Source organism: Petromyzon marinus, chromosome 8 (assembly GCF_048934315.1).
Source record: "Petromyzon marinus isolate PM22_M1 ecotype Great Lakes invasive population chromosome 8, UKy_Petmar_22M1.pri1.0, whole genome shotgun sequence".
In the NCBI taxonomy this organism is placed as follows: Eukaryota; Metazoa; Chordata; class Hyperoartia; order Petromyzontiformes; family Petromyzontidae; genus Petromyzon; species Petromyzon marinus.
This window is the reverse complement of record NC_133674.1, coordinates 21,295,105-21,315,617: the sequence shown is the minus strand read 5'-3', so window position 1 is coordinate 21,315,617 and position 20,513 is coordinate 21,295,105. Positions and strand designations below refer to the sequence as shown.

General features: G+C 47.1%; 1 protein-coding gene across 1 annotated transcript in view; it reads right to left on the bottom strand.

The window, feature by feature from the left end:
- The window catches only part of LOC116940374 (testican-3-like), a 211,272-nt gene that overhangs the window by 188,428 nt on the left and 2,331 nt on the right, over nt 1-20,513 (bottom strand). The window contains exon 2 of the mRNA XM_032950154.2: nt 11,624-11,752. Coding sequence (XP_032806045.1) covers nt 11,624-11,752 — 129 coding nt within the window. The remainder of the gene's footprint in view (nt 1-11,623; nt 11,753-20,513) is intronic.

Genomic DNA, 20,513 nt, shown 5'->3' with positions numbered 1-20,513 from the left:
CTGAAAAAGCACCATACACCAACGCTGTGTGCAAAAATCCCAGTGGGATGCAAGTCAAACAACAACAACCAGAAGACAACTTAGATTAAGGCCATCAGTCTAACTCCGTACTACAACAAACAAACATGGCCAAACCAAAAAAAACTTTTCGAATGGAATTAATATATGTCCTTACATATGTATATATGTATATTACATACTCTCCTTACATATGTAGAGGTGTTAACTACTCACTGTTCGGTAACCTGCATTGCCACTAGGTATCAAAGGGGCAGTGCAGCGTTACCTCTGTGTACATAACGTTTGGGGTCAGACGAGGTGAAGTAGATCATAGCCACAGTTTGGAAAGAACCAATCAGACAGTTCCACGTGGGAATGTGGGATTGGTTACACCTGACCACAAACGGGTATAAGGGTGACCGCGCAGAGCGCGGGGAATTCTCTCCCTACACGAAGACCGAAGCCCGGGCTGATGATAGCCAGGACCCTGGACCCAGCCTTCCAGCCCTTCTGAGGGCTAAGGCTCAGCGTATCCAGTGGTCAAGACCTACCGGGCCAGCGGTGGGTCAGATAGCCGTGTGAGTAAGTCCCGCCAAGATAGGAGGCTGTACCTCCTTAGGTTAGGAAGAGACCTGTGTGTAGGTCACGCTAAGTCCGGAGGCTGTACCTTCTTAGGGTATCAGATGAGGGGACCGTATACCCCTCTGTGTGTTAAGGACTGTGTAAAGAGAAGTATTACAATAAACAGAGTGTGCCTCATAAGAAGTTTATTCGTCATTATAAACACTACACATGTATGCCGGCACGGCGCACGATGGAGCAGTGTGGCCAGCATCATGCCCGGATGCCTTTCTCTGTGTCGTAACACAGTTCTGTCGTTTGCACTTGCACTGGGTACTCGACCTAGGAAAGGCCCAGGACCGATTCAGATAATCCATCACTGGTGTTGTCCGTGAGCGGGAATCGAACTAGGGCAGCCAGTTTCGTAGCGCAGCGTACTAATCGCTATACTATTGCTCCCCACTGCACCACAAGACACACTCACACACACACACGTCTGTGCACATCCACCCAGTGCACGCGCATCGATAACCCCCATGTGTGTCTGTACGGGCACACACACACGTCCACATGCAGTGGCACAAACCCCATATAGTTATTCCATTCATTTCATCCATGGGAGAGCCCACTGAGATTGCAAGTCTCATTTTGCATGGAATAAGTGGGATTTGTATGTATGTTGAACTTCATGGGGAAGTGGTATATGAGGCAATCTAAGAGTGAATGAAATTGCACAACGATGACTTTAAAATGGAAGTTTAATGGAAAGTATCATATTATACGTTTAGCAGTGAGCATACACTACATGAGAAATATATCTGTCTCGAGCTCATAAAAGGAATTCCATTTTGTTGAAAATGAACAGTAGTTCTCCTATGGACTGGTAAGTCCACAACATAGGGATGTGGAAATTCCCACAACGTGCTTCTGGGTTGTACATTGACGGGATCACTGCCAGATTATAATTTGAGCAGATAAACACCCTTTCATGCGGTGTGTGATCTTCAAGCAATGTTTACAACCATATTGTTAAAACGATAGTCTAGAAAATATACTGTGACTTTTGTTCCACAAATGGGTAGCAGGCGGCATACAATTTTCCAGGATGTATAATTCCTGGAATACAGTTTCGGCAGCAGCCTAGACAGTGGGTGTCATTTAATGCATCTGCAGTGACCTTAAGAGCGCTCACCATAAACGCCACAGCTACTTTATGCTGTGGACTGCACTAAGTCCTCCTGCGAGAGGTGAGTAGCTCAGTGCATAAAATGCATCCATTGCATGCATTCACATGTATTGGCATGCACGGAAAGGAAAGAACCCCGAAACCTACCTCTTTAGTGTTTACCATCATCACAGATCAGTTTGCATTTCCATTTTCAAGCTTCATTACCCAATGTGTTAAAATGGCACCTGCGTGGGCCAATCCCGAGCTGCGTAAATCATCTGCCCGCACGCCCACCCGCGTCTTCCACTTCTGCCCCCATCCGTACCCATCCTCCCCTGCTACTGTTGCTGTTGCTCCATGAGACAAGCGTACAGCGGAAAGTGGGGTGGGCGGGGGGGGGAAATAGTGGGCAGCTGCTGCTCCGAATTAGCATGAACCTACGCCAGCCATGGCAATCTGCCATGTGTAATGGTCAGAAATGGGTGATGGCTGGCTACACATAATAGGGAGCTCTGAGTTATGGGCAGCTGTGTGTTACATATCAGTTATGGGTAATGGCCAGCTTCAGGTAATGGTTAGGTCACAGAAGAGGGCCAGAACCCGTTCTGATATCACTTGCCACTGATGTTAATCATGTCCAAGAATTGAACTTAGGTGGCCAGGTTCACATGCTTACTCGTGTTTTGCTGTGTTTAAACGGTATTGAGCTCACACCCTATTTTTTAAATCAATTGCCAGCCCATTGTCCCACAGCTTCAGACTCACACACACACATACAACAGCACACACGCATAGGCACATACACAACAAACTCGTGAGTGTGTCGCACACGATTCGTTTTCCATCAAATGAGCAAAATCTTGGCCGTTAGGTTCGAGAGGATGTTGAAAATACCACAAACTATTTGCCTTCCACAGGATGACAGACGTGCATGGTAGGAAGCGAGCCCCTTCATCCCCGGCTCGCATTCAGCAGGACGGATTGGTAAAGGCGCTCCGAGTGGGCTCGTTTTCTTCAGCCGCAATCAGCTGAGAGGAGCATTGATTTGCAGCCAAAGCCATTGCTCAAAAGAACACCCTGAGCGGATTCGACGAGACACGGCCCTTAGACATGAATGCAAACAATGCCACAACGGTGGTGAAGGCGTCCTCCGCATGGATCCAGCGAAACAGGAACCAGCATACTCTTTGGTTTATTCGGTAAAGTCACGTAGGTATAAAATAAAATAAATCACGACGTTTCGGGCGCAACACAAGCGTCCGTCATCAGGTGGGAAAGCATAGTCTGCTGCTGAGGCAGACTGTTTTAAAAGGTTTGAAATGGGGGTAGCCCAAGGGTCATAAAGAAGTGGCCGGGGCTAGTGATGTTAATGTGAGAAATTAGCATGTAACTGTAAGATAGGATATTATAGATTCCTGCAGTCACGAAAGCTTCAAATCAAGAAGGAACCAGCATGCAATTCATATGTATGTTTTTTACAAGATAGTTAAATACACGGCTTCTGTCAAAATTGAGCCATCTCCGATACAGAGAACATCTCAAACCCCAGACCATCAATGCATGGTCAATCAGATGAGACCACCTAGCGAGGATCATGCAGGTGACTTATACACTGCAAGTGTGTTAAGCCTGCTGATTTACGCTGATTGCAACTGGAATGCGCATTACAATTCACTTAAACCAAAGCACGGAGCTTTCTCCCAACTGCCCGATGTAGTAAATTAACGTGCTCTGAAACAATGGCGGGCACACAAATTGTGATGGGCAGAGGAGAGAGGGGCGGTGGTGAGGGGGGGTTTGATGGAGGAAGGGGGGGGTGACGGAACAGGGTTCCATGTAAATCATTCCCGACGTCCCGTTTCTCTCTCGGCAGTGGATGCTGGGACATGGCGCAGAAACAAACACTCACTCCTAGAGACCCCCACCACACTTGCCCCGACTTCTCCCACCTCTACCCCTCTCTCCACCCCTCCCTCCACCCCTTACCCACCCCTTCCCCACCCGCTACAATCCATCGAATGGCCAGATTGTAAACGGAATGTAATCAGCAAGCTCGGTGCCTGAGCACGCATGCAAATGATGTTTTGGCAATTCTGTGCGCTTCTAAAATTTGACCTGAAATATCCCGCACCCAGTCAGGTTCCCGCACGTGCTGTTTACTAAGCTGTGTTCATTTGGCGTGATATTTTCAGAGTTGCGCTGCCTCTCGCACCTGGTCTTAGCGGTGGGGATTTGTAGTGGCCGCACAGAGCACAAAACTGTAAGGGATGCGACAATGTATACATGGGCCACAGAGAAAGGTACAGAGATACAGAGAAACAGACATTGAGTGATGGAGAGACAAAGATCACCACCCACAACGAGGGACTAGAAAAAGCAGTGCACCTTAAGTGCACGATAATACGTGCAAAATATTACGTGTTTGATGTACAATAAATGAACATGCAAAAGAGTGTTGGTATAGACTTGATTTGAAGCTTTCGTGACTGCAGGAATTACTCTTTGGTTCTTTCGGTAAAGTCACATAGAAAGAAAACTATTTAATTATTTAATTTATTTTCTTTCTGCGTGACTTTACCGAAAGAACCAAAGAGTGTTGGTATATTTAAAATAATTTACTGCGCATATGGCATTAGAGGATAAAGTTGGATTAGCTTCGAGGATTGGGGTGAGTGTTGAGGTTGGGATTGCATGTGGGATTGAGCTTGGAGTCAGGGGTCAGGAGTAATGGGCATTAGATTGTACGGTTGTGATGTGCTGGGTTTTGGGATTAGAAGCTGTGGTTGATTTGAGAAATTGTCCCTGGGATTATGGCTCAGGTGAAGTTCAGATGTGCAGACACATAATACAATACTTCCATTGGACATGGCACTTACAATAACCTGGGCCGAGGGTTGTGGAGGTGAGCGAACAGACACCTAATAAATAATAGAACGTGATCCTGCTGGAGCAAAACGACGGTAATGAAGGCAATTTCTCGGAGACCACGGGACTGCTACGAACCGCACGCGCTCGTCAAACACGACCCGTGACCTTTTTCCGCCCTCCAATCCCGCGAATTGCGAGCGCCGCACCCGTGGGGCCTCTGCGCTTTTCTGACTTCACTGGCCGCCCCAAATTAAGCTTTGGAAAATCGGCTTAGAAGTGACAAATGTCCCTTTTAAGCGGCCTCTGTGAAGAGCAGAGAAGTGCACGTAGAGGCCTGAGGGAGGGCGGGTGGCGTCGTGGAGGTTTTATTTGAGAGTGCAAAGATGGGACGGGGCTGCCGCGGCATCGGCAGTGTTTCCCTGCCATCCCAGAGGCTATTAATCACCAGAGTGACGCCACGAGCACGGCCGTTAATCTTCACGTCGCACAAAAGGTGCGACCTCACTTATCATGCCAGAAAGGTAACCCTCGCTCCGTCGCCAACCCTCCCCGAACCTTTCGCCCACTTGACCAAACGCGCTCCCCCCCACCCACCCCGTCATCACTGATTGGCAAGCCTTACGGCAGCGTGCCATTTACCTTCGGGCCAAACGATAGCCAACAATGTCAAACATTTAGGACACGCTGAGCTATTTTGCCATGTACACAATTGCATTCTTGCCAATGCTCTGTGTGTGTTGAATATTTTAGACGGCCCTGGCTCATTTGTCTACATTTATCACGAATCAGGCTGTTGCGTCTCCGTCACTGTCCTTATTTAAAAGCAAAGAGCGTGACAAGCGCAGCACAGCGATTGTCCACTCTGGTGCTGTCGCCGTCCGTGTGAGCTCGAGACGTCGTCTGCGCACGGTACGCTGCATGCGTGGGCCGCTAAACGTATTTCGAACAAATATAGCAGCGCTCGTGGGTTTTGTTGCCATCATTTGTTGCACGATAAGGCCATATTCTTTAAGAGAAACGGCGTACGAGAGCCATAACAAACGCAAAGAGGATTATTACCCTGGCTCGTTTGCGCAATAAATGTGGCCCGTAACGGTTTTTTTAGCCATGGCTTTTTTTTAGACCACGATAAGAGAGCGTGTGCCACGACGGCCTGCGATGTGCCAATTAGCTTGATTGCATCAATTTATCCACCATTACGCATCGTAGTTGCCTGATTTTGACCCTATTCACTGGCTAAAAGCTTCTCAAAATCCAATTAGCCTGCTCACCGGAGCGATTTCTATTTGTGAATTTTCCGTGAGCATCAGAAATGGCAGTGACTGATGAGCTCTATAAAAAAAAAAATACATCCAACATCGCAAATGGATCGTGTGTGTGTGTCGCAAGTAACAAATATAACATTTTAAAGTTGTCTGTGCATTAAATTCCACGCTCATCTCCGTCCCAGAGGGATGTTATTCTTCCCGTTGAGATGAGATTCACAAATGCTCCACCGGTGATGCATTCAAGCAACCGCTTTAAGAGGAAGCGAGCATTCATAATTTAATCATTACGTGCAAAAAATCCCTTAAAGTTGCTTGCCAAGGAACAGCCGTCGCAATGAAGGATCGGCTGTCGCTTCGCGTTGCTCCACAATGAGGATGATTTTTGGCGTCGCACGCACCAAGTTCTTTGTATCATCAGAACCGTGCGTGGGGTTGCATTGTGTGCGATGCGATGCAGTGGAGCGACTCGCTGTCATGCCGTGGTTAGGTTTTATTCATTTTTTCCCTAGGATTCACGCGAAATAATAGTAATATTTAGTTTTAAATATGGCTCCATTGTTCACGCAAATTGCATCTCACAATATCTGAGGAAGCACCGCCTGGTGGTGAGCGAGCACCAAAATGGCTCTGGATTTAACGATATTGTCTGCTGTTTTCAGCCAATTACTGAGTATTTATACATGTGGGAGGGAACCAGAGCACCCGGAGAAAACCCATACGTGTGAGCGAGCGAACAACACTGTATCACATACAGAAGGGACAAATAATATTAGCCCACAATTTGCTGGACTGTCTTTCCCTGGTAAGTTAGGGTTTGGCATATCGACGTCCATTGGAAGGAAGTTTCGCTAAATTTGTGCGATCCACCTCGCCTCGACAGTACTGGATTACAGGCATGCATCACCACTAGCCGACAGTGGTGGTTATATACCAATGCACTTACTCCATCATTCACTCATTCACGCAAACACCCAATCAGACATGCCCGTGCTCTCTCAATCATTCTCTACATCACCCAATTAGACAAACAATCGCTCACTCACTCATTCACTCACTCAATTACTAAATAATTCTCTCACTCATATTCTCTCACTCAATTACTCAACCATTCACTCAGTTACTCACCCAGTCTCTCACTAAAACATGCATTTACTCACTCTCATATATTCACTCATTCAAACACGAGCTCACTCATTTACTCACTCACCTAATGACTCACTTAGTCTCCCCAGTGTCGATGCTTAAACAACGCATCAGGTACTCATTTAAATCCCAGGCTCAGGACCGGTTTAGATATCACTCACCAGTGATGTTAGCCATGGCCAGGAATCAAACTCATGTCACAAGATGTACAGCACATATTGTTAACCACCATGCCACCACTCCACGCAAAGACAAAGATCCGCCATATAGCCTTAACAGACTGTTGGGGCAAGTGCTGTTAGAAAGCACATATGAAGGCCTGTACGTTACACGAGGGGGTGGGCGGCCAGCACCATGCCTGGCCGCCTTTGTCTCCCGAGTGGCGATGTTTACACACCGCACCAGCTACTGATTTGAGGCTGAGTTGACCTATGGAAGGCCCAGAACTGGTTCAAATAATAGTCAATGTCACCCAGTGACACACACACGCACGAACACATATGCCCACACACACACACACATGGATATGAACGGTCTATCTCAGGTGACGATGCATATCATAACTACAGTGTTGACAGATCCATCAGATTGTATTCCATATATTAATTTACACTTTAGCATGTTTGAGCAACCAATGGGACATTTCTTGCGAGAATAACCGATTGTATTATCGCTCACAACTGGACAATACGAACATGGTTTAATAAATGTCTCACACCTGGTAAGGCCTTAAAATTCACTGATTAAATTGGAGAGGAATACAACCTCAATAAGAGTAAATGGTGATAAGGTTCATGGAGGTCATTAATTCTCCTCTGCTGCCCCCGATGGTCTAGAACTCGCTTCCCTCATCAATTCGTGCTGTTGCATTCGACTCCACGCCACTGTTCAAGTCCAGACTCTTGTCTTTGGCAAACTGCATTTTTTTGCTCTATAAAATAAATATGGCTGTTGTTTCTGGACAGCGTCTTGAGACACGGTCAAATTTACTAACTCTGTACATCCCCACTGTATTGCATAAGAATGTATACATAACTCCTGCACGGTAGACATACGCCGAGTCTTATAGGCATATCAAGAACCACATCATTAAAAAGAGATCCATAGACTCTGTAGTAATTCAAAGACTCACATATATGGGTAAATATCTGTGTAGTACACATTCATCTGTAAGTCATGGGTCTCTTATGGCATGCTATTGGTCTCTATGTGCAAGTGTGTCAGTTTAGGATCAAAATATTCCCTTTTTTCTTCTGCCTATGACTGACTACCCCTCTCTCTATAAAATAAATATACCCACCGTTTTTGTACAGCATCGTGAGATGCAGTTGTATTTAGATATTATATAAATCCAAATTGTCTGGTATTGCATTGAGTTATTAGTTATGTATCAGGATGTCGTTTTTCGTCCAACTAAGAACAACATTTAGAATTATCATTATCATGTCATAAAGAGAGAGAAGTATAAAATAGGCGACGTTTTGGTCAATGGCCCTTTCCAGCACACAGAGAGGCCCGAGAGATAGCATTACTCAGATTCGGAGAGATATTGTGCTGTAATCTTCACATGGCACCAAATGAAAGCAAAATATGAATGGCATTATTGCTGTTTGAAGTTTGTTTAAACGCTCTGTATATGCCATCACGTCAATGCTTTGGAGATATATTGAGATGAACAACTTCAAAGAGCATTCATTTAAAGCATATCATTGGGCACCATTTATGTCTAATATCATTCCACACACAGCGATCGTTCCAAGGCAATGTATCTGCTGGATTGTGTTGGTCCTTCTTGGAATGTGTTTACTTATATCTCGTGCGCATTGTGTATATTCTGGGATAAGGTTACCAGTCACCAATAGCCATCACTGGGGACAATGCAATTCAAAAACAGAAAGCCTTGCGTGCATGTGCAATTACTGGGCTACAGTTGGCAGTTTGCGGTTTAGGGTTAGGGCGAAGGCTAAGTGCAGGGTTTCGGCATCAGTTGGCCGATGGTGGGGAGGGCCCAACCGTGATGGGCCGCAGTTCGGCGCGCCGCACGCCAGTAATCGATTCCCCATGACGCGCCATCAATGGGAGCGCCCGTCTCTCCACGCAAACCACGAACTTTCGCGATGCTATCCTCCGTTCAAGTGAGAGATGAGTCGTGCCTGGATCTCTTGCATATATGCCTATTGCGGTGTAACGTACCAGATGTGGCCACGCGACGTTCCATGCACACGCGTTCCTGCACTGATAATTGTACGGACGAAAATCATGCCACCTCAACGCTGGTCGATCATAAAAGGTTTTGCTTGCAAGAGATTTGGTTCTACTTCTAGTTCATTGCAAATGTTCAGTCCCAACTATGTTTGTAATTTACATAAACTTTGTTTGTATCCTTCTGATAAAGACCTACACCTCCAAAAGCTCTCAAGCTCACCATCTGTGGTAGTACTATTTATTTACCCAGGAACGCCTCACTGGACGGCCCTGCAATGTGTTGGTTGGTCGGTCCCGTGAATGAGCGTTTGGCTTCATGTTGGAGGGGAAACATAACGCTCAAAGTGTCAGATATATCCTATAATCCATTAGTGTACTTGCTATATCCTTGCCAACTCACAGTCAAAGCCTATAACATTTGGTATTCCATGCAATTCTCTCATTCAATTACCAGCCAGGCAAACCCTGCTTGGCATAGTATATTGTTTTAGATACGTTTCTAGGAGAAAATATGAGCCAACACGCTTGCGCACATAGTGGGTGTTGCAGGACTTGTCTAAGGCAGAGTTTCCTAAGCGCATGTCTTCGTGACCCACCACTGAAAACCCTTTCATTCTTAAAAGTGTTCTCCCTTAACATACAAATTAACTGCAAGCACCTGATGATCGCTAACAATGAGCTCCACATGGCATAGAAAGTACTGATTAAAATTACAACAAAGATCTCGTGTTTTTTGTACGTGTGTACTTGTGTCCCATGTGAGAGTGGTGGTGCAATGGTTAGTGCACTTAGCTAAGAAAACAGTGACCTGCGTTCGAGTCCCAGCCATGGCATTAACATCAGTCGGTGAGTGAGATCTGAAACCAGTTCTGGGTCTCCACTAGGTCGACTAATCCTTGCAAATGAGTACAAGGTGCTGGTGGATAAACACCGGCACTTGGGAAATAAAGGTAGCCCAACCACCTTATGCACTGCACCGGTATTAATAGGTGCTCGCGAACATACCTTTTCTCTAGAGTCTGTGTAAGCTATATAGGGGATGTTTGTCCCACGTGATAGAGACAGCACTGATTCAATTTGAGATAGAGGATCGTGTCTGTGTGTGTGTGCGAGTGTGTGTCCCATGTGACATATACATTAAGATAGAGGATCTTAATTTGAATCAGCTCTCTCTGCTCTTGAGATAAACGATCTTAATTTAAATCGGCACTTCTTCCATCAAACAGCACTATTGTTGTTTAGAAATCATCAGGACCGTGCAGTGTGTAATTCCTGAAATTGTATTTGAATAAAGAATATCAACATTATTTTTTTAAAATCATGGTTGCTGAGCGCACACAGGCCCCAAAAGTCCAAAACGTCAAGCCGGATGAACAAATAGAGGGTGAGCTTGCGACAAGCGGGCCACCACACGCACGCACACACAGACGGGATGCACGGCCACTTCATTTCCCGTGACCAACACTGCATTCGTACGGAATTGGAGAGGAGATTTCCACTTGCCATTAGTTCTGTTTGTCCACGAACAAAAATATCGGGTGGCGAGTGTCCAGATTTACTGCTCTGCCTGTGTTGCCTAACATGGTCGATATTTATGACATTTTAAACCAGAAGTGGGAGCCCAATCACTCTTTGATTTTTTTCTGGAAGTGGGGAAAGGGAAGGTTATGGTCACTCTTATGGTCACTCTTACTTCCCCACCCCCACCCCTCTGAGCATTCCTGTGGACTGACGCTCACATCATGCAAGTACTTTTAAAGTGCACCTGCTGAGGTTTGAATGTAATACTTGCATGATAAACTATTGTTTTAAATTGCTGAGCGCATTTGATCAAATTATTCTACTTAGTTCCAACAGAGTAGGTTTATTAAAATGATTATTGCAAAATGAGTCAGTTCGTTTGTTTCTATCTATCTCCACTTGACTTTTCTTTCATGTTGTGCGTGGTGCATTTAGCGCCACAGCGCGTGCATTCATAGCGTTTGTTTTATTTGTTTGCTGGTGACTTTGTGTATTTCATATCGGAATCGCCTCCAGTGCTGTTGCTGCTGGTGGCAATAAAAGTTGTTTAAAAGTCAAAAGTCTCTCCAATGTGTCCCTGCCCTTGACACTCACGCCCTCACTACCTCCATTCAACCTGAACGGAGTTTCTCTGAAGTTGTGAAGCGTCTTGAGACACGGTGACATTTAGACGCTGTATAAAGTATACATTGTTGTTGTTCGTGTACGAGTTGTCAAAGTGCACCCAACTTGGTACAGCGCATGGGCGATGTTACCAAAACTTACTGCAGAACCGCGGTGGCCACTGCTGCCTCTGTTGTTGTTGCAAAATTTACACAACATGCGCGTAGTGTCCGCGCGTCTGTGAGCGCACAACGTTGTCGCGAGCGTACAGCGGGTGAGCACTCACATCACGGAACCGGTTCCAGGGACCTTCCTCGACAAAATTTCCGCCGGCGAGCTGGTCGGAGCGCGGCATCTCTCCGCAGGCCAGCCCCACCGCCAACAGCAGCACACAGGCCACAGCCGCCCAGTGCATCTGGGAACACACGCACACCGCCACCGTCGTCATCGCGCTGGGGACGTGCACGCACCGTGGGGACTGCGTTACCACGGGTGCTATCGGCAGAGCCCTGGCGTAATTTAGTTGCCATGAGTGCTGGAAACATTGTTAATATAATAATAATAATTTATGCTTGTTTTCGAAAAGGTAGAACGACTCATATTCACGGAGAACTACAGATGAGCAGGAAATGCAGCAGCCAGGTGGTGAGCTGGTGCCAAATTCTCATGTAAGCTCTGTGGTCCTGTATATACTAAGGTGTTATTGGTCAATAAATGTGGGTTTACATGTGGTAGGAAACCAGAGCACCTGGACAAAATACAAGGGTGTGAGGGTGCAATAATCTATCCCATACAGATGGAACAGGTGGAATCCACAATTTTCTGTACCGCCTTTTGCTGGTGAGCCAGGGTATGGCTCCTCCTCGACACCCACAGGAAGGGCGTTTCATAACATATGAGTGGTGATCCACCAACACCTCGCTACCTCCACAGTGCTGGGTTACAGGCCAAGTTTGTAGTCACCACCGCCCTTCCAAGTGACAATGTTCTGTTGATACCATCATCCAGGTCTTGTGTATACATAAACCATAAAGTACATCGTTGTCACAGCATAGGCTACATTAAGCACGGTACTTTAAACATATATAGACATAGAAAAGCACGACCTCCGACACCCGATGCCAACAGCACGCAGACTTTCAGCCAGGTAGTAGCCCACGCCTCCCAGTGACTCTCGTGGTCAATCCACCTCGTTTGCGAAAAGGTAACCCCCAAACCCGCTCATTGTTTCATGGAATTAGCTAAGAGGCTGACGCTATTCAGCCACCAGGCATTTACCCTGCTGATGACCTAAGATGGCACCAACTGCTGCTGTCATCTGGGTGAGTGGTAGAGACCGCCGCCCCAGCTATTTGGCATGGCCCTGATGCAAGGGCTGAATTTAGGCCCCTTATCAAATCTCTTCCCACCACCTCTTCATAGACTGGTTGCCAACACTCGTCCATCCCGTGTGCCCTGGTACAGTTGGACCACCCACACACCCAATAGCTACACCACTGCAGCAGGGCTAATACCATTCGTGAGTTCCTAATCTCACCCTCGGTGGGAGTAGATGTCATTGTCTAAGTCTAGGCATGTGCCTGAATTTTGTCCAGGGAAATAATTTTCCTCTAACGAGCCAATAGCAATTGAATACAGGCATTTGCCAAACACTGGACATGTAAATGATTCACCCGCACAATGTCCTCTTCCCCCATATCCACAAAATTCAATGAACTGTCACAATCAGGGGCAACAATTCAATCTAAGATTAAATTATTGTTTGTTTCTTCATTACAGTCTCATTTTGTTTTGTCTGTGCCATCTGTCACAATTTGTTTACCCTGTATGTAATTCGTTTCATTCGTTTCAAGGCAGATTCAAACATAATCTGCATAAGTTGAAAATGACCAATTCTCAAACACACAATTCATTGAATGCATCTTGAGCATAAGAATCAATGCTAATCAATAAATCTCTACAAGCCTTGAATGTCAGAGGCTACTCGTATGCCTGGGTTTTCTCTGGGTAATTTCCTTTTCTCTTCAAAGCACAAACCAATGGTCATTGAGAATCTGCCCAAGCAACTAGCAGGACTCTCCTACAAAGTAGTCTTGAGACTCAATTCAAGTTTTGCTGAGTAAATGAAAAAGTTTTAAAAGTCAAACATCTGCACCATCAAACAAGCACGGGGTGGACGCTCATCAATGGCATAAATTCCATATTTCTATGACAGGATCAGTTTATCCAAAGAACATCCATTTTTGTCTACCTAACAGAGAATGTTTTGATTTAAAGCTTTCGTGAGAATTGTATTGTTTTATATTTGTATTGTTTCCCTTCTACGTGACTTTACCGAAAGAACCAAGAGAATGTTTTGTTTGAGTAAACCCCAAAGGGAATTTGAAATCGTGACCTCTGCCATCACGCTACGCACCCGGCTTGCCGACGTAGAATACAAATACACAGCACTGTGTATTCCGCGAATGATGCAGCGCAAGGCACTAAAACAGCGGTATGCACACTGACTGGGCCTTCTACCTCAATTGCCCATATCTCTCAAACATGCAAAGCTCGTACCTATACCCTTTTGCAAGTGCAATCATCTTTACGGTTTAAATGTGATATGACATTCCCATTAATGCATGATGTAAAAAAGTTGAAATAAAACGCACTTAAAAGAAAATATTAAAAATAACTCATCCCACCAAAAGGCTTGCCCATGTTTGATGGTGATGTCTGGATTTAGACCAGGATGCCAGAACGCCGATGGAACCGTGTCCTGCCGACTGTAAATTGAGCCCCGCGACACGCGACTGGCATGCTGTAAGCACCATGCTCCACGGCGTGAGTCGTATGGATTGTATCTCAATAGGATTTTCCACAGAGTTAAAAATGTCGTTTTGATGCCTACAAAACGATATAAGAAAATGTACCATCCTTCAGAACCATTTACTCGAGGAATGTTAAATGGCAGCTTCAACACAGAGGCTTAGTGATGCCAGCGTGACCTATTTCGTTGACTTAAGATTAAGTGGGAAATGCCTCTTGCTCAAGACAGACAAAGCAAGTTACATTATCACAACGCGTGCTGTCAAAATGATTTCCCCCCTCCATATTGCCAGCTGTCTATATTTCGTCACTCCAATTACTTTCCAGTGTCCACCACCAAATGCACAGCATGGCTATGGGCACATCCCCGGTGCGTGCACCTGGGATATAAACCCGCGCAGAATGCTCCTGCCAGTGGCCATCGCTAAACGATCCGTGATGTTTATCCTACTTGGTCTACAGGTATAGTGCAACTGGACGGACCAACACGCAGCAAAGGATACATTTGCCATCACTGCCATGTGTGCCTTTGGCTCTGTCTCGAAAGAAACAAAATCCCGTGAACATCCGCTGAACGTTTTGCATATATTTATCTTGTGCTCGTGGAGATGCCCGAGAAAGCTGGGGGGGCGTGAGGCTCGAAGCGTGCCCTCTGCAAGGCGGATGATGTCCCTCCTCTGCGTTCTGACAGGGTGCCTGCCATAGTCTGGCTCCATGGGAATCTGACATTTCCGCTGAGTGTTCTGAAGCTTCCTCTAGGTTCTTGCCAGCGCAGTGTGGGGGGATGGAGGTGTTTGAAGCGCAGCGCCCCGCGAGACCACAGGCTATCGTTATGGAACGCGATATCGCACCCCTCTCCCCCCAACGCTCCTCCATATGGAGCAGGGTAAAATAAAAGGCATCATTTTAATTAATCAAAGGTCAGAAGGCATTATGTTCCTGATATTATAAATAAAAGCCGTTATCAGTAATTAGCTCCATGATTATTCGCTTCCCAGACCCGGAGCCTCAGCGGCACGCCCTAATAAAACGCGTTATCGCCGTAGCAGCACTGCGTCACGCTTTCCCGGTCGTTATCATTCATAGCTTGCGCTAAGTGAGAGAGACGGTCCCATGTGAATTATGGACAAACAAAATAAAAAGTAACATATATGCCGTATGGGCATGACCCTCTCTGCCAGTGTTATAGTTGGTGTGTGTGTTTGTATGTACGAGTGAGTGAAAAGCTCCATCTCAGCCGTGTTTTGAGACTGGGTTATGAAAGTCTGTAACTTTTCCGGAAGCCTCGGAACGCTTTCTTCAGTACTCCTCTGCAGAGCGACGCTTTGTGCGGACATCAACTCTGCGAACATTGCTCCCATTCTCCACCACAACCACCGCCGCCAGCCACCCGCCCGCCCTCCTCCGCACGTGTCTCTTGTCATTTCACATTTCATCCGGGTGTCTTACACTCGGCTCTCTGAGCAGTGTCGGACTACTGATGTCTTTCCTACGCTAAAGTGAGCGAAAGTGGCGCAGGCTGCAGCGTGAGATCCTACTTCACGAAGTGGCACGACACGCAGGCAAATGAAAATTTAAATAAATTATTGCATTCTCGTGGCACGGTCTCTGTGTGCAGTGCATTCCCAAGAACACGCGGTCAAGATGGGACGTGTCACTTAGGCCACAAGCTCGTCTATGACACACGTGGGCTAAGAATCAAGGTCATCCTGCCCTACAAAAAGGACCAACGTTTGGTCTGCTCCAATCGTCCTTAGGTCTGGCATCACTAATCACGTAATTGAAATGTAGCACGTAACATAATCTTTTTGTCAATCCACTGCTGGATAAGGGCATCTCCCACCATACTCTCCCCATGCTGAGCACATGCGAGCGGGGGGGGGGGGGGGGTAAATGAAGACCGGGAGCATAGAAGTACAGTCAACAATGATGGATTTTGCATCCCTCTGCCGTCCCGCCGCACTCCATGAGATCTCGTAGAATAAATATTGACTTAAAGCTTTCGTGACCGCAGGAATTCATGTTCTTTGGGTTTTTCGGCAAAGCCGCGTAGATAGAAAAAAATACAAAATATATCACGACGTTTCCATCGCAACACAAGCAATCGTGTTTTTCACCTGATGACGATTGCTTGTGTTGTCATCAAAACGTCGTGATATTTGGATTATTTTTCTATCTACGTGGCTTTACCGAAAGACCCAAATAATATCTCGTAGTATTCTACAATTCACGGAGAGGTGGTGGTGGGACGCGTGGGCGCCGTGAAGGGGCTGCATGCTGCGAGTAGCGCGTCCCTGTCACTCATTTCCGGGGAAGCCGCAGCCCGCCCTGGGTTCCGACGTGCGCCGGGCACGTCCCCGCATTCACGAGGCGCACTCGTTACGGCTCGGACTCACGGCCGCGGGAATTACGGGACAGCTCGGGATCAACGGAACACGATCGCGTCACGAGCAAATTACGACGCATTCACGTGCCCTTCAGCTCCCGCAGTATGGCGTCTGACGTGATGACATTGATGGCACATGTGGTGGTGAATTACTGCATTCTGCTCGTACTTTTCCGCGGTCCTGCTGCTGCACAGCTCCTTGGCATTTTCCAGTCGTGCCGCACATTGTTCGGCACGATGTCCGACGTTTCACTCCACGTTAATGGGAGCTTATTCCGGGTGCCGAACTACCGCATTTATCAGCGTGGATGTCCACCCATGATGGTGGTGGTGAAGTGTCTTCGGACTCAATTGCAGTGGCATCCTCTGCGATAAAAAAAATCCTGGATGGCGAGGCAATGGTCGCTCATCTTACAGTGGCTGCCTGCTTTGTGCATTGCAGAAAGCCCACAACCTATAGATGTATTTATTTGCATTTTATTTATTTCAAGGCCCTTTGTAAATCCACTGATGGGTGAAAGCTTCCCCTTATCTTTCGGGCACAGGGGGTTGCTTGATCATACTTCGCTGCGCTGGTGATTGGGGGTAGATTTGGTGAGTGTGGGGTGGTTTGGTGAATGCGAGTTGGTTTGGTGAGTGTGGGGTGGTTTGGTGAATGCGAGTTGGTTTGGTGAGTGTGGGGTGGTTTGGTGAGTGTGGGGTGGTTTGGTGAGTGTGGGGTGGCTTGGTGAGTGTGGGGTGGCTTGGTGAGTGTGGGGTGGTTTGGTGAGTGTGGGGTGGTTTGGTGAGTGTGGGGTGGCTTGGTGAGTGTGGGGTGGTTTGGTGAGTGTGGGGTGGTTTGGTGAGGTGGTTTGGTGAGTTTGGGGTGGTTTGGTGAGGTGGGGTGGCTTGGTGAGTGTGGGGTGGTTTGGTGAGGTGGGGTGGCTTGGTGAGTGCGAGTTGGATTGGTGAATGTGGGGTGGTTTGGTGAGGTGGGGTGGCTTGGTGAGTGTGGGGTGGTTTGGTGAGTGTGGGGTGGTTTGGTGAGTGTGGGGTGGTTTGGTGAGGGTGGGGTGGCTTGGTGAGTGTGGAGTGGTTTGGTGAGTGTGGGGTGGTTTGGTGAGGTGGGGTGGCTTGGTGAGTGTGGGGTGGTTTGGTGAGTGTGGGGTGGTTTGGTAAATGCGAGTTGGTTTGGTGAGTGTGGGGTGGTTTGGTGAATGCGAGTTGGTTTGGTGAGTGTGGGGTGGTTTGGTGAGTGTGGGGTGGTTTGGTGAGTGTGGGGTGGCTTGGTGAGTGTGGGGTGGTTTGGTGAGTGTGGGGTGGCTTGGTGAGTGTGGGGTGGTTTGGTGAGGTGGGGTGGTTTGGTGAGTGTGGGGTGGTTTGGTGAGTGTGGGGTGGTTTGGTGAGGTGGGGTGGCTTGGTGAGTGTGGGGTGGTTTGGTGAGTGTGGGGTGGCTTGGTGAGTGTGGGGTGGTTTGGTGAGTGTGGGGTGGTTTGGTGAGGTGGGGTGGTTTGGTGAGTGTGGGGTGGTTTGGTGAGGTGGGGTGGCTTGGTGAGTGTGGGGTGGTTTGGTGAGGTGGCTTGGTGAGTGTGGGGTGGCTTGGTGAGTGTGGGGTGGATTGGTGAGTGTGGGGTGGTTTGGTTAGTGTGAGGTGGTTTGGTGAGTGTGGGGTGGTTTGGTGAGTGTGGGGTGGTTTGGTGAGTGTGGGGTGGTTTGGCGAGTGTGGGGTGGCTTGGTAAGTGCGGACCTGTTAAATGTCACTCGCCACTGATGGTGGTCGAAAATGACCATGAATCTAACTCGGGTCGTTGGGTTTTATTTTGCATTGAAATAACCACTGTCCCACTGCTTAATCTGTACGGGTTACTAGAAATGTATTGTGACTAACCTCTTGCAAATAACAAGGTGAAGACATAGCCATCCATGGCCAATGTCTTGTGACTGTGAGCAAGCAATACGGACACAGGTCGGATGAGCTTCATAGAAGACCACTTCACCTTCCTACCTCGTCGTGTCTCACCATGTGTTAGAGCGTTATTAAGTAACGTTTGCAATGACAACCTTCATAATGCCCTCGGAGTAACCGTCAGCGCCACAAGGAGTCTCTGGACATTCGGTTGGGGGATCCTGCATTGAAATATTTGGTCAATTCTATAAAATATGTTGTGAGAGGAAAGCTATTTTAGGGAAGTCTACAAATAATTAGGATAATGTCATAATTGTCCTGCCATAGGAATATGGAGTTTAGACACCTGACTCAGGACCGCCAATGAAGCTGTGCATCGGCCGACATTTGCCTGAATGCAACGCGTAACACATTCATTGTATATATTTACAGGGACACGTTTGAGTTTTTAATTACTTTAATGTACGCATGAGGGACTTAATTGAGCCAGAAAACTTCAAGAGAACCCCCTGATTAAAATGTTTTGTCAATTCCTTAGTAATTTTGTTTCATGTAGCAGGAATAGGAGCGCGAGCAGAAAATAGACATGCAAGGGAGCACTCAATGCAATTCGAATTAGTCTACTATCTCTCCAAATACATTACGTGTGTGTACTGTGGATGTGTAGTGGTGAGCACACTGCACTACAGATCTGGCGATCCGAGTTCGATTCCAGCTTACGGCCAACACCAGTCACGATTATCTGAACCCTTCTTGGGCTTCCCTTAGATCGACTTAGCCTAAAAAAGACTACCTGGTGCGGTGTGTAAACATCGCCACTAGAGAGACAAAGGTGGCCGGGCATGGTGCTGGCTACTCACTCCCTCGTGTGCCGTGCCGGCCATCATAGGTGCTCGCAAACAGCACTTGTCCCAAAAGTCTGTTAAGGCTATAGAGGGTATCTTTGTATTTGTGTGCGCACAGTCCATATCGGTTTCGATCGTAATGCTAAGGCATCCATGGAACACCAAGACACATCAAAGTCAAACTGGCGATGAAATCGCAATGTGATATTGACTGCCGAGTTCCGTGTGCGCTCTGCCAGTAGAATATGTAAATATTTTTTTTTACTCCCACGTCAACACATCAGACACGCGCAGCCGATATCCGAGCACAGAGGAGAGAGACTGGTGCACATTATACGACATTTGTATTAGTAGAGCGTCTCAGGCTGGAGAGGTGGCGCAGTGATTAGGCGCACTGTTCTATGAACCTGGCCATGCCTAACATCAGTGGGAAAGCAAGAGCCATCTGAACTGGTGCCCGACTCTCCCTTCACCAACCCGCACTGACCAGCGTGGTGAGGTATAAATAACAAACAAAACAATCAACATACCTCTATGTGCTGTGAAAAAGGCTCATTGTACGCGACGTCAACTGGTATATGTTTTTCTTGTGGTGAAGTATGGCATAGCAACCCCCATGACTGGCACGGACGCAGGGAGGCCATCATCCAGCAGTGGATTACCAGAGGGCTGTCCGTGATATTATTATTATTTTTACTATTCTCAATTCAGTTGTACAATATCGTGAGATCGCAAAGCAACAGAAGGACGGACGGACGGGCGTGTTGGTTGATTCCCCTTCATGAGGTCGCACAGCGTGCACCGCTCAATTTCTAGCCGTAAGTCACAGGCAGCGAGCAGTGATTTTAAATTAGCTCCCCCCCCCCCCCGCCATTCCCTCCTCTCCGTCTACCCCACTCAAGCAAAGTTCACACAAACGGGCTTTTGAACCACTGACCGCGTTCAATTAACCTCTAGGAATGCGCTCGAAAATCCTTTCCCCGCCTCCACGAGGTTTTCCCTCTTCTGAGCAACGCATTGTAAATAACCATGATGATATTTCATATGTCTTTCTCGATCCAATGCCGGATGAATGAAGGCCTCCCCACACCTTTATCGGTCATGAGGGTTTTTTTTTATCATACTTCACCACGCTAGTTAATGAGGGTTATTATTTACACTTGTTTACAACGGCAAACTCTCACTGAGCCAAGTTATTATTTTCAGGTGGGTTCTGCCAAGTTTATTTTCAATTGCAGGCGAAAATTGC